The sequence below is a fragment of the Schistocerca gregaria genome, chromosome 8 (genome assembly GCF_023897955.1).
Source record: "Schistocerca gregaria isolate iqSchGreg1 chromosome 8, iqSchGreg1.2, whole genome shotgun sequence".
Taxonomy (NCBI): Eukaryota; Metazoa; Arthropoda; class Insecta; order Orthoptera; family Acrididae; genus Schistocerca; species Schistocerca gregaria.
The window spans coordinates 366,118,372-366,133,858 of record NC_064927.1 but is presented as its reverse complement, the minus strand read 5'-3'; the positions used below and the strand labels follow the sequence as shown (position 1 = coordinate 366,133,858).

At 39.4% G+C, this 15,487-nt stretch overlaps 1 protein-coding gene across 1 annotated transcript in view; it reads left to right on the top strand.

The window, feature by feature from the left end:
• The window catches only part of LOC126284209 (uncharacterized), a 182,520-nt gene that overhangs the window by 94,499 nt on the left and 72,534 nt on the right, over window positions 1-15,487 (top strand). Inside the window, exons 2-3 of the mRNA XM_049982976.1 lie at window positions 7,461-8,277; window positions 8,362-8,505. Coding sequence (XP_049838933.1) covers window positions 7,468-8,277; window positions 8,362-8,505 — 954 coding nt within the window. The 5' untranslated portion in view covers window positions 7,461-7,467. The remainder of the gene's footprint in view (window positions 1-7,460; window positions 8,278-8,361; window positions 8,506-15,487) is intronic.

Below are 15,487 nucleotides of genomic sequence, written 5' to 3'. Positions count from 1 at the left end.
TATATTCAGCCACTTTGGTTGCGCAAAATTTTGACAGTTGACCACAGTTTCGATTGCACTAGAACAATCATCATGAGAATAAAAGTTACATGGAATACATGTAATCACACCATGGTTTAAAACGTCTGAACAAAAGTGCTCACATCAAACAGAAATGTCATAGAAATAAAAACTAAAATATAAAAGTATTCTTCTGGTTAACAATCGTGTTACATATGGTTAATTTCCCCCCCCCCCCCCCCCATGAACCACGGACCTTGCCGTTGGTGGGGAGGCTTGCGTGCCTCAACGATACAGATAGCCGTACCGTAGGTGCAACCACAACGGAGGGGTATCTTTTGAGAGGTCAGACAAACGTGTGGTTCTTGAAGAGGGGCAGCAGCCTTGTCAGTAGTTGCAGGGGCAACAGTCTGGATGATTGACTGATCTGGCCCTGTAACACTAACCAAAACGGCCTTGCTGTTTTGGTACTGTGAACGGCTGAAAGCAAGGGGAAACTACAACTGTAATTTTTCCCGAGGGCAGGAAGTCGTTGCTGAAAGTATTTGTATGGAGTGTAGCCATGTATGGAAGTGAAGCATGGACGATAAATAGTTTAGACAAGAAGAGATTAGATGCGTTCGAAATGTGGTGCTACAGAAGAATGGTGAAGATTAGATGGGTAGATCACATAAGTAATGAGGAGGTATTGAATAGAATTGGGGAGAAGAGGAGTTTGTGGCACAACTTGACTAGAAGAAGGGATCGGTTGGTAGGACATATTCTGAGGCATCAAGGGATCACCAATTTGGTACTGGAGGGCAGCGTGGAGGGTAAAAATCGTACAGGGATACCAAGAGATGAATACACTAAGCAGATTCAGAAGGATGTAGGCTGCAGTAGGTACTGGGAGATGAAGAAACTTGCACAGGTTAGAGTAGCATGGAGAGCTGCATCAAACCAGTCTCAGGACTGAAGACCACAACAACAGCAACATGGTCAATTAACAAAATTTTGTGGTGCTGAAATGGCTGTATATATGTCCTGCGATTGAAATCATTTATTTTTATTATATTTGTAAATGACATTGTACAACATTCTCAGTCCTGTGTAATTACTTACGCTGACAACGCTTCTCTGCCCTTTTATTGTGGCAATGAGAATCAGAAAACTCGTTTTTCAGTGTATGGGAGGTCAGAAATGATTAGATATTGTAGTAACCAGGACCTGAAACTCTGTGTCGTAAAATCACAGTTGTTAGATTTCAAAGCAGGCTACACATACTACAAATGTATAGGAAATTTTGTGGAATTTCGTGTACAGACAATGAACACTGTAAATATTTTGGCCTGCACATGAATGACAAGCTTCTGTAGGAAAACTATGGAAATTTGTTGTACATAAAAATAAGCAGTTATTTACACTTGCTTAATCAACTGCACAAAGTGCATGTAAAAAATGTCAAAAATATTGTCCTATGGGACAATTTTGTCACTTATAAGTTGTGAGATAGACATGCAAGTTTTTTTCATTTTATTTTATTACTGTTTCAATTGGTCCCAACAGTATTAGAGTTAAAACTCCGCTGTAGAGTGAAAATTTCATTCTACTATTAGAGTTGCTAGGATAACAAAGTATTTACAAATTTAGAGTCAAGATCATTTTATAAAATTTTCAATAGTGTATAGTAGATTCGTGAAATTACGTATTCCTTTAATGTAACCATACAATAGGGTGAAAATAAATAAGGAACATAACACAACAAGATATCAGAACTGATGTTTGCAAATACACTATGGGATTTTGTTATGAGTCATATCTCAATCCTAAAATTAAAAAAATTTAATGTGCAACTTCTGGCTGTTTTCAAAATCTTTCTTAAAATAATTTACATTTGTTCTTGCTCTAAAGGGGCATCCCATTTATACAATGAAACCACACTCATGCAACTCATTTATGCAAAAATACTCATTAATTGGCTGGGGTGACTTTTGTGCCAGGTATTCTTTCAGTTTTCTCTAATTCTGGTGTTTCAAGAGAAAGATTTTTGATGACAGTAGGTAAGCATTCAAAACCTACATGCCTGAATAATTTACTCCTTTCTCCACAAGAGCGAAATATGTCTCATTATTCTGTAAGTCCAGTTTTCACCTCATATTGTGGCCATGATAGGCGCTACTGGTTTTGAAAAAAAGAGCAATTCTTTTTAATGAAATATACTAGGTGGAAATATTAAGATGTAAGTGTGAGAACCTATAGTTCTTGCAGTAGATTCCTCGAAGTGTGTGTTTGGTGAGCACCACTAAAATGGCATACAAGCATAACTCACTTTGAGGAATCATACTTCTTTTTGTAAGATAATAGAGCATTAAAATACCCAAAGTAAGCACCTCTGGTGGCATCCTTATGCACAGATGATGCAGTTATGCTAAAAAATAAAAATTTCGGAATGAAGTCTTTTTGTCAGATCTAGGATATGATGGGACCATTTTGAAGTCTTTTTGTCTTATATAGGATATGGCGAGACCAGATTAATCTGTACATATAAAAGGAAAAAGTCGTGACTGACTGACTCATTATTACACAGTCAAAACCGCAAAGAATAGAAACTTGAAATTTGGGGAGGGTGTTGATTTAATATATAAGCATTGTTTAAGAAGGAATTTGTGGAAATTACATTACTAAGGGGACGAAATACGCTATGAAAATTTTTCTGAAAATATGATGCTATTAAGGCAATTTTGAAGCTATAGCCCCGTTACTTTTATTTGGTTTCTCAATCAGAAATTTAAAAAAAATAAAAAAAATATCATATTTCAGCATTTCTGGAAATTCAATTCCTAAGCCGGCGAAATAGTGGGTGAAAGGTTTTTAAAAATAATACATAATTAAAGAACTACTACAACACTTTTAAACCTACATCTATAAAAATCTGTATCTGACATCTCAGTAGGAAATAAAAAAGAGCATGTTTCAGTGTTCTTAGAAATACAGCCCCAAAGGAGGTGAAATAGGGGATGACAAGTTTCATTATGAAACCATTTTTAAAGCTACGTCTAAGAAAACCTTTTTTGGCTTCATAGTATAAAAAAACACAGGTTTCACTGTTTTATAAATTCAACCACTAAGGGAGATGAAATAGGGGATGAAAGTTTTTATGCAAATAGTTCATTATGAAAGCATTTTTGAAGCTAAAATTATAAAAATTTATTTTTTCTCAGTTACAGATAGAAAAATATGTGTTTCAATGTTTTTGGAACTTCAACCCCTGTGGCTGATTACAGGGATACATTTCTTTTATGAATAATGTTGAAAATAGAACTACGAAAATAGATATTTGGTTTCCCCTAAGGGAATGAAATACTGAACAAAAGATTTTGCAGAAAATAAATTATTAAAGAACTGGTAAAGCATTTTTTTAATACATAAATGAAAACAGGAATTTGACTTCTCCATTAGAAATTTTTTTAAAAAATGTGTTTCAGTGTTTTAGAAAACTCAATAAAAATATGTTTTCAGTGTTTTTGGAAATTGAATCCCTTAAAGGGGTGAAAGAGGGGATGAGGAGTGTGATTGAAAACAGCTCATTATAAAAGCAGAATCACTTTTTGGTTGGAAGTACATTCAGAAAAGACAATGCTTCTATGGTATTAATTAACATGAAAAGGGTAAAAGGTCGTACAAATGAGAATTAAGTCAAATAAAGCTATTTAACACTCAGCAGGACAAATCGGATGCCATAACTGCATAAAAAAGAAACAGATTTTTAAAATTTTAATTTTTTCAGTAGGGCTGTTATAAGTTTACAAAGTTCGTTTTGCTGTAATTACTACTTAGCCTAATCATTCCTGCCACCATTTTTACATGCGATTCCATGTACAGGAACATCCATTTGAGATGAGAGAATTCAGAGTCACGTTAGCTGTAGTAATGATAGAACCATTTGTCCAACTTGTCTCTCTTTCTTTTAACTTGCCGTATGAAATTAAATTGGGCCTGTTGGAAGACTTTAATTATGCAAAGACTGACAGCCATGCAAAGAGGCACTAATTCTTTGTATAATATGTAGATTTACACATGAGCAGTGGCATACAAGTTCTATTAAAGAAATACAGAACAAAAAATCTGTGCAGATCATACAGTCTATGCGAGCGAAGCTGTAGGTGCTAAACTAGCTTACTATAGATATACCTTCTCAATAACTTAGCAGAGTCCACCTGCTGTATTTGTTGTCTGTTACATTTGTATTTATTGTCTGTTACATTTTATATATACTGGAGAGCCAAAGAAACTGGTATAGGCTTGTGTATTCAAATACAGAGATATGTAAACAGGCAAAATACAGCTCTGCAGTCTGCAACGTCTATATAAAACAAGTGTCTGTCAAGAGTTTTTAGATCGGCTACTTCTGCTACAATTGCAGGTTATCAAGATTTAAGTGAGTTTGAATATAGTGTTACATTCAGCCACGAGTGATGGGACACAGCTTCCCCGAGGTAGCGATGAAGTGGGGGTATTCCCACATGATCATTTCACGAGTGTACCCTGAATATCAGGAGTCCAGTAAAACATCAAATTTTCAACATCGCTGTGGCTGGAAAAAGATCGTGCAAGAACAGGACCAACGATGACTGAAGAGAATCATTCAATGTGACAGAAGTGCAACCCTTCCGAAAATTGGTGCAGATTTCAATGCTGGGCCATCACAACTGTCAGTATGCGAACCATTCAACAGAACATCGATAGGGGCTTTCAGAGCCAAAGGACCCACTTGTGTACCCTTGATGGCTGCACAACAGAAAGCTTTCGCCTCTCCTGGGCCTGTCAACACCAACATTGGACTGTTGCTGACTGGAAACATGTTGCCTGGTTGTATGAGTCTGGTTTCAAATTGTGTCTAGTGGATGGATGTGTATGGATATGAAGACAGCATCATGAGTCCATGGAATCTGCATGTCAGTGGGGGACTTTCCAAGCTGGTGGAGGCTCTGTAATGGCATGGGACGTGTGCAGTCGGAGTGATATGGGATCCTTGATAATGTTCAGGCTGGTAGAGGCTTCATAATGGTGTGGGGTGTGTGCAGGAGTAGTATTATGGGACCCTTGATACGTCTAGAGACGACTCTGACAGGAGATGTGTAAGGAAGAATCCTGTCTGCTCACCTGCATCCATTCATGTTCATTGTGCATTCCGACGGACTTAGGCAATTCCAGTAGGACAATGCGACACCCCACACGTCCTGAACTGTTACAGAGTGGCTCCAGGAACACTCTTCTGAGCTTAAACACTTCCGCTGTCCACCAAACTCCCCAGACATGAACATTATTGAGCACATCTGGGATGCCTTGCAACGTGCTGTTCAGAAGAGATCTCCACGCCCTTGTACACTTGCGGATTTGTGGACAGCCTTGCAGGATTCATGTTGTCATTTCCCTCCAGCACTACTTCAGACGTTAGCTGAGTCCATGTCATGTCGTCTTGCAGCACTTCTGCGTGCCCGTGGGCCTCTACACAATATTAGGCAGGTGTACCAGTTTCTTTGGCTCTTCAGTGTATATGTCCTACTGTTCTTTCTGTCTATATAATAATTTCTTTTTAAATTCAGAGCCAGTTCGTTACAGCTAAACCAGTTGAGAGTACCATCAAATACACTGTCAGCAAAGGGTTTCAGTTTTTTCCCTGTACTGGTATCCACTATGAGAAAGGTATCATCTGCAGAAAGAATTAACTTGCTCACAGTTAACAGAGTGGGAGGTCGTTTGTAGTTATAAGAAATTGTAACAGCCCCGTCATCTAGCCTTGTGGTACTCAAGTGCTTACTGTACCCCACTTAGATGAAGCTAGCATTCCATTACTATCGGTAATTGTTCCTCTGCTTCCTATCTGTTAGATAAAACTTAATCTATGTCACGAATGTTCTGCTTAATCCACGGAATTCCGCATTATTTATCAAAATATGACGGTATGTAGTGGATAGGAACATTAGATTCTAGCTGGTACCTACAGAGAGACCTTGCCATAAATCAAACTGACAATCACTAAGACTGTTGTGGATTTCAGGAGATTAACAATTCTTCTGAACACCTATTTCTCTGTGGCCTTGGAAGAAATTTGTTGACAGGGAGGCTGGGTAATAGTTTGAGACATCAGTTTTCACTCTTCTTGAAAAGAGGTTTCACAATGTATATTTTAATCACATTGGGGTAATACCTTGATGCAAGGATTCATTACATATGTGACACAGAACTGCTTGTGTAATCATGACAGTGCCAAAGTATCCTTGTGGTAGTAGTATCCACCACAGAAGAACTTTTTATTTTCTTCTCTTTGATTCTCTTCTTGATTTTACTAAGAGTAGTGCTGATGTATACTTGAACGGAATACTGGTGGCACAAAAGAAAACTGTTCGGCTGATACTCAGTCTGATATGCTCTTATCCCAAATGAATATGTCACTGTATAATCCTTGGATTTATAGAAACTTAATCACATTTTTGTATACAGTCAGGACAATATGAGCAAAATATTAAGAAAAACGTAACTAGAGCACGAAAAATAAGCATTGTTATTTCAGTTAAAAGTAAAAAACCTAATCCACGTATGAGCAGCTCAATGTGGTACAACAGTTACTGAATTCGTTTTTTTTTTTTTTAGTTAAAACGTTTTTGTTTTCTTCCGTCGGTTCTTTTAATATAGGATCATCGTTATTTTCCGTAGGAAGGAAACTCTACGTTGACGGGAGAACGTTCTCCGAAATGCCTACTTTGTGCCTGATTAAGTATTTTGAAGCTTTACACTTATAATAATCCGTGTTTTTAGTTTAACTATTTGCGATAATTTCTGTTTTCGACTCTTGATTTAAGTTTGCTATTTTGATGTAATAGCTTTTAATAGATAGCACATTGCGTTCAGTCACACATTAGATTTCCCAAATGCTGATGCATTGAAACACCCTACTGCGCGCGTGTACCTTTTTGGACTTTAGAGATGATAGCCTATGCGCAAAACCTGTGACTCAGCATCTGTAATTCTCTTCTTTTCGATTGGAGCGTTCGAAGCCACTACATACAGACAAGTTTTGGAGTTGTTTTAAACGCAAGATTTGTGTATAATATTGCTTTTCATGCATGTGCACGAAGTCCAGTCTTTGTGGTATGAATACTTGCAGTTTGGACAGGTATCGGTTTTAGCATTGTATCACAACAGGCCTGCGCCCGCAGAAAAGTTTGAATTTCTATTTTTAAAGATGACATGTGCGCGTATCGCCAGAATGACGTGATTCACTGGGAGCGGGAGCCGGTGTATTTGAACCACTTGTTGTGCAGTGCTAGTGGAACCAGTGCTGTGCAAACTCGTGTGCATTAGGAGGTGTACGGTTATTGTCTACATAAGTGCGAGCTGATTGTGACGCAAAACTTTTTCTGCACAAATGCTGTGTTTATATACACGTAGATTTCATTTATAATCTTTCTTTTGTACAGATACGGCATGGGCGGCGGAAGGAGAAGGCGGACATATAATAAGAAGCAAGCCAAAAGAAAACGCATGCAAAATTTGTTAAAGCGCGTGAATGAGGAGAAGGAAAATTTAGTGGAGACTGATTTATCAGCATTTTCTGAAGAGTGCAGTGTAGACAACGTATTTGATGCAGGGACTCCTGAACGCCGCAAAAGTGTGAGTGAAGCAGCTGAATCTTCTTGTTTGTCAGAAAAAAGGAAATTAGATTTCTCCCCTGCAAGAAAGATTTTCAAGAGAACTCGGACTTGTGCAACGCCAAGAAGTGAACTGAAATGGCCCAGGAGCGGTACTCGCACACCGAATCTATCGTCGTGGTTATTGGAAGCTGAACAGATATTTCGACCGTCAGCTGATCAAAGTGATGATTTGAAGAATATTAGCAGCTGTAGCACTATCAAGAAAAAAGGCACTAGGAAAGATGATATTCATTTCAGAGACGAGGGTAAAAATTTTATTCATTCTACTCCAAATATAAGGCAAAGAACGCCATCGCTTTCAAAGTTAGACAGAGTTGGAGCCAGTTGTGCAGACTGTTCAAAAGGGTTTTACAAAAAACGAACAAAAAGTTTGAGTTATGGCTCAGTAAGTGAAAATAAGATATCGTCTTCAAAGTCTTTGACCCAATTATGTTTAGACTACTCTACAACGCCAACAGCTAAACCAAAACAAAGCATCAAAACACAGCTGAAGCTTGTTCATCTGATACATCAAGGAGATGTCAAAACATATGATGCAGAAAACATCCAAGTTGTGCAGGCTTCAAGTGCTGATGCAGGACAGGTATGTATAACAGATGTAATCTGTACAGATACCATTGCTCTGTTTTTCCACTTTTAATGCCAACTTTAATTTATAATTCCACAGAGTGAATCAAATAATGGGTTAACCTTAATGCAGTCAGCAAGTGGAGATGAAGCTCAGAAGACAATTTGTTCCTATGACCATATGGAACAAATGAGTACAGTGCACAGTTCAGGCTCCATTGAGAACAGTGTGTGTTTGTCTCAGGTACATAGGCTTAGTGTTAATAGCTATTCATTTAATTAGTTATCTTGTTTTCTATATTGGAAGAGTATTATGGAAAGCATAAGATAATTAGAAACCTGTGTGTTCTGTTTAGTATAACCCTGAGACTCCTGTCCCCCCCCCCCCCCCCCCCCTCTCTTTTGTGGTCCACACTTTCAGGTAATATCTCCATTCCTTCAGTAGTTATACTTTTATCCCTTCTTGCATGTATTCGTTTTGCTCAATACACAAGAAATTTAAATGCTGAAGACTTCAAAGTGTTTAAATTCACTTGTCTCTCTTATTTTTGTTGATTTAGACTGTACATGTTATGTGCTTCCTTTGCCATTTCAATTTTCACTTCACATTCTGGAAACACTTAAGTGCATGGTAGAGAGTATTTCCCATCGTCCCATGTCTCAATGTTGAATGCGTCTGTGCATGTTGTAATCAGACTAATTTTCTGATAGTGATTACATATGTGGGGGGGGGGGTATATTCCTCACTTAATAATTGTCATTGAAAGTTTTTAAGGTAGGATTTTGCATTATAGTTGACATATTTATTTTCAAGAATCTGCCATTTCAGATTTATCGGCATTTTCGTGACACTGTCTTGTAAATCAAGCACACTTGATAGGCTGAGTTGCGCCAATGCGTTGTGAGAAATCTCTTTGGTAGGCTGACTGGCGTTTGCTTTACTTCTGTCTAAGCCTAATTGATGGTCCTATTTCATATTGTCATAGAGTTCTACACCCACATAGTAGTGTGAGTTAAGATTCCAGTTTGGGCTTACAAGTCATGAACAGCACGGGTCCAAATGCACTTACTTTGGTATGTTTGAAATTGTCGTCTACTGACGACTCTCATAATGTGTTGTGTACTCCCTCAAAAGAAGTCCTCATGACCGGCGCAGATTTATTTTGATAGACACTAACTCGTATGATTGTAATTCTGAAACAGTGATAGTGAAAAACAGCTTTGCGGCTCACTTTTTTGTTTTGTCTGTTACCCTTCTTGTAGATTTGTGTGATACGGGTTTTCTTCCAACAAGATTTTGTCTGATATGTGTGTTATGGATAAGAGTATTACTAATGCAGCTGCATATTCTGTGTATAATCCGATAGGTCCTTGGGGCCCTGGATCTTTGTTCAGTTTAAGTGGTTTTAGCTGTTACTCAATGCCACTACATTAATATCTGTATCGCTCATCTTTGTAGTGGTCCAAGAATTAAACTGAGTAGCATTCCTGGAATTTCCATTTTAGAGAAACCTTGAAAAATGAGTTAAGCATTCCTGATTCAGGTCAATGGACGTGTCGGATTCAACCCGTCTGCTTTGGCCTGTGACATTAGGGTGTTGTGTGTAATGTCATTATGGTTCAGAGTTTGAATTTGGTGTGTTTGTGGATGTCGTCTTGTTTTGTATGATGTTGCCCTCTGGTGATTCTTCTCAAGTTTCGATGTTTTGTGTATTTATTGTGTATTGAATGTCTTTATGATTTATGTATGTATGTTTGATTTTTGAGGTGTTCTGGTTTTATTTATTGTAGGTGTAGGTGTTGGTTTTTTTTTGTATCAATAGTTGTGGTTGACCTATGCAGGGTGTTACAAAAAGGTACGGCCAAACTTTCAGGAAACATTCCTCACACACAAAGAAAGAAAATATGTTATGTGGACATGTGTCCGGAAACGCTTACTTTCCATGTTAGAGCTCATTTTATTAATTCTCTTCAAATCACATTAATCATCGAATGGAAACACACAGCAACAGAATGTACCAGTGTGACTTAAATTACTTTGTTACAGGAAATGATCAAAATGTCCTCCGTTAGCAAGGATACATGCATCCACCCTCCGTTGCATGGAATCCCTGATGCGCTGATGAAGCCCTGGCGAATGGCGTATTGTTTAACAGCCGTCCACAATACGAGCACGAAGAGTCTCTACATTTGGTACCGGAGTTGCGTAGGCAAGAGCTTTCAAATGCCCCCATAAATGAAAGTCGAGATGGTTGAGGTCAGGAGACCGTGGAGGCCATGGAATTGGTCCGCCTCTACCAATCCATTGGTCACTGAAGCTATTGTTGAGAAGCTACGTACTGATGTGCTTGATGCTAGTACTGTAGAGCAATGAGTCGCATGTCAACACAAGCCCTGAAGTCAACATTACCTTCCTTCAATTGGGCCAACTGGTGGTGAATCGAGGAAGTACAATACATACTGACGAAACTAAAATGAGCTCTAACATGGAAATTAAGCATTTCCAGACACATGTCCACATAACATCTTTTCTTTATTCGTGTGTGAGGAATGTTTCCTGAAAGTCGGGCATACCTTTTTGTAACACCCTGTATAGGTCAAGGGAAGTGACAGATTCCAATTTTCGTAGTTTCTGTTTTGGTATCGTCAGCTGTGGTTGACCTGTATAAGTCGAGGGGAAGTGTAAGATTCCTGTAGATTTTTCTTTTGTACAAAATGTTGTAATTTTTTTGTTTGTTTGTCATTTTGTGTGTTTTGGTGACATGGTGGTTTTTTACTGTCATATTTAGCTTGTCCCCACCCTAAAACACTCAATTCCACACAGTTGTCCCATTAGTTAGATTGATATTTTTGGAGGGAGATGGTATTGTCTTATACATATATTCATATTTTTAGCCGTGTGTATGTAGTAACATAATAGGCCCCGTATTGGAGACGCTTTGAATAACCATTTCTGTCATATTGATGACATCATGGGTCAAAGCAAACGAGTGGAATCGGACACTTCTGTAATCCCATTGATTCTGCTTTGCTACTCTTAATTTCAGTTTGTAGGTCTTTGGTGCCGCTGATAACCTTTCGGCTTAAATATGAATAGAATTTCTTTGTAACTACTCATCATATAGCGGAGATGCCGAGTTGCATACAGGCGCAGGCACTCCGCTATATGGGGAGTAGCAACTTTCCTGTTCATAATTTGGTTACATTCCACCCTGGATTTCCCATTGTCAGAATGTCTTCGTGTTTTGTAAGATTTTTCAATAAGACTGCTAAAATGTACACTGAAGGCTTCATGCATTTCCCCTTTTGACAGCCAAAAGTGTTTTATTCAGCATCTGTCTGTCTATAATCATGTACTTAATTTTTCACTTATTATGTTGTAGTCTGTTCAATTAGAAGTTTCTTTGTGGAAACTGTATACCATGCCTCCACAGTGTTCTGCCTACTGTGAAATGTTCTTTTATACTGTTAGTAAAACTTTGTATAATTTTACATTTGATTTGCTGTGAAATCAGTTGCCTCAGTTAGGACTCGGGCAATAGGGAGTGGTCTATGACATGGGAAGAACACATATTTGTCTGCTTTGACTGCGCTGCTGGCAATGACTGATGATAGATGTGTGTACAGCACACAATTCCATAACTCCAAATTGAATGCTACTTTGTTGTATGTCATTGGCAACAGGGCAGTCCACAAGTAACATTAGGAGCTCTGGTTGGAGGAACTAAGTTCCATGATGTGAAGTGTCAGTCAACAAGTTATCATACTATACAAACATACCTGTGCAATCCTAGGTCAACCGTTTTTCTACACTTGATACACATGTATGCGTGTTCCTCGAAGGGAGTAAATTTTTGAACTGTGGTGCTACTGTCTATTTGGTTTACTGAATGTGTAAATCTTTCTACTTGTTTTAGTTGTCTTTTTTACTTTGGTAGCCATTAACGTTATAAAAATCTCATCACCACTGGTAAGTTTCAGTGTGGGCATCTTCAACATCAGATCTATATTGTGTGTTGTTTTCAGAGAAAGCATTTAGTATTTATTTTGTATTTAAGATGCTCCATTACACTGCAATATTATATATTTGTGTATTTAGTATTGCTTCGTAGGGTGTCTTGTCATGCTTGCTATTAGGCTCAGGTTCTCTCTAAAGCTTCTGGTTTTATCGGGGGTGAAGTGGTGGTTGATAGAAGGATCCAAATAAACATTTATGTCTACCCTTGAGAATGAGCCTTGCTGAGACACTCTCACATTGAGCAACAGTTGTGACCTCGGTAGATTTGACTTCCATGTCTTCTGTTATGTATGTATTAGTTTTTAACCAGATTTCTGTACTTCGTATTACGTAAGCTTCATTGTCTTGTGCTTCAAACTCTGGTACTTTGTTGTTAATGCTGTGGTAACAAGGGTCTATCCCATGTCAGTCTTACAGTATGAGGGGGCAATCCATTGAAAATGAGACAGGTGAGGAAAATTAAGTAAATGGTTTATTATTTCAAAATTAATCACCATATCTGCTAAGTTATCCAACTGAAAAACAGTCAGCGTCTGCATGGAAAAATGTTCGAGGTTTCCTACAGAACCATGATTGTATCCAGATGTGAGTCTTTTCATCCAAAGCAAATTGATGACCACGAATGTCTTTCTTAAAAACTCCAAAAATATGGAAATCATAAGGGGAGAGATCGGGATTGTGTGGAGGATGTGATAGGGCTTCACAGAGAATCTTCTGCGGCATATTTGAAACCACCTCGGCCTTGTATGGGCCTGCCCATGTTGTGGTTACAGGCATGCCGCTTTGGTTGCTTGAATCCATTGTCTGTTATCTACAAATTTGACCTCACAAAATAATTGCAGTTTTAATGATCTACTTAACCACTTGGAGCTTGCATATCATTCTTCTGCAGTATATGATTCCTACTTGCATCTTTCATTTAGGCCTATACCAAAAATTGGCACAATGGTTTATGTGCACAGACCTTGGCCACAGACTGCCCTTTGAGTTTAACACCCTCTACTGTATAAAGGCAATCACAGCACTGGTGAAGGAGAGGATTTGCTTTATTTGCTGCCAACTGGATGCAGTTATGAAACTACTGTTTTCTCAGTAAACAGATGTTGTATCTCTCCTGGAAATGGTTCAATGATGTAACATGGGCAAGTCGGACTGGGTCCATAAGGAGACTTCTTAAAGGCAATCGTCAAAGTTCATCCACCTGTCACAGATGTCATTCAAAATAAGTATTACACATGTAAGATGTTGGCGAATGCAACACTGTAGGTTGTGCCTAAAACAAAACACTGACACTGAATTTATTAATGCTATTGAAGAGGCTGTTAGACCTCTCTAGTGATGCAGCAGAAGAGATAGAGTGAAACACACATAAATGCCTCCTCAGAAAAGTAACATTTTCTCCATGGAAAGGGTATCTATATAAGCTACAAGATCATCCTAACATGACAGTTCTTTTAATGAATAAGTGCAATGGTACCTTATTTTACCTACAACAAGAAAATCGCCACCTGTGTAGTGAACCATAATATTGATATATTGATGACTTCTACCTCTCTCTGCATTTATGATGTGCATTTTATCAATGTTTTTTGCTGAGCGCTGACTTCTGTTCAAAGAAAGTTCATTTTATGTAATTGTATCAATGTATTTTCCCCCTTCCTGGTCCTGGGGTAAGAATAGGGCCAAGGTATTCTTGCCTTTCCCAAGAGGCAACTAAAGGGAGTATCGCATGTTTCGGCCTTTGTGATGGACCCCCTGTAGGGTTTGACCTCCATTTTTCAAAATTTTCCCGAAGAGCTAGCCAATTGCCTGAGCAACACCAACTGGCGTACAGATTGCTCTACTCTGTTGCAGCTCTACAAAGCGCTTGTTCAAGCCCGCCTTGCCTATGGAAGTGTGGTTTATGGTTTGGCGGCGACCTCGGTGTTGCGTGTACTTGACCCAGTGCACCACTGTGGCGTTCGCCTAGCGACGGGAGCTTTTTCTCCAGTGTCCTGGTGGAGGCCGGAGTCCCTCCATTGCATATCCGAAGTGCACAACTGGTGGCCAGTTACATTGCACACATTCATAGTTATCCTGAACATCTGAATTATCATCCCATTTTTCATCCCTAGCAGTTCATTTCCCGCATCGGCGGGCCAGGTCAGGGCCAACGATTACAGTTCGTGTGCGATCCGTTTTGTCTGAAGTTGAGTCCTTCCCTTTCCCACCCCCCATCCAGGTCTGTCCACATACACCTCCATGGTGTACACCTAGGCCGCAGATTCGTCTGGACCTTTCGTGTGACCCTAAGGACTCAGTTACTCCTGCCGCTCTCCGCTGTCATTTCCTCGGTTCTTGACGTATTCTGGGACTCTGAAGTTGCTGAATGGCTTGATGGCTGATGGTCATGTTGATTTTTCCTACATCCACAGACGCCATTTTGAACAGCATTCCTTGCCCGGTGGCTGCAGTGTATTCACTGCAGAGCTAGTTGCCATCTCGTGCACTTCAGTATATCCGTTCATGCCCCAGGAAATCATTTCTTCTGTGTACTGACTCCTTGAGCAGCCTAGAAGCTATTGACCAGTGCTACCCTTGCCATCCTTTGGTAACATCCGTCCAGGAGTCCATCTATGCTCTGGACTGGTCCAATCATTCAGTGGTGTTTGTGTCTACCCCAGGACACGTCAGCATCCCAGGCAACGAACTTGCCAACAGGCTGGCCAAACGGACTACGTGGATGCTGCTTCTGCAGATGGGCATCTCTGAACCTGACCTGCATTCTGAACTTATGCCGTAGGGTTTTTCGGCTTCGGGAGACTGAACGGCATAACAGTACAAACAACAAGCTGCGTGTGATTAAGGAGACTGCGAATGTGTGGAAGTCTTCCATGGGGGCCCCTCACAAGGAATCAGTTGTCCTCTGCCGGCTCCGCATTGGCCACGCTTCTGCAACCCACGGGTCTCTCTTGCACTGTGAAGACCCGCCTGATTGTCAGTGCGACGCCTGGTTCACAGTGACCCACTTTGACTACCCAGCGACGAAATCTTGGGTTACTGGACTTGTTTCTGCTAATTTTATCTGACGATGCCTCATTGGATGATTTAGTTTTAAGTTTTATTCATGAAGGTGGATTTTATCATTTGATATAATTTTTAGCGCATATTCTTTGTCCCTCTGAGTCCTCCACCCTAGTGCTTTTAGGGTAAAGGTTTTCATGTGTTG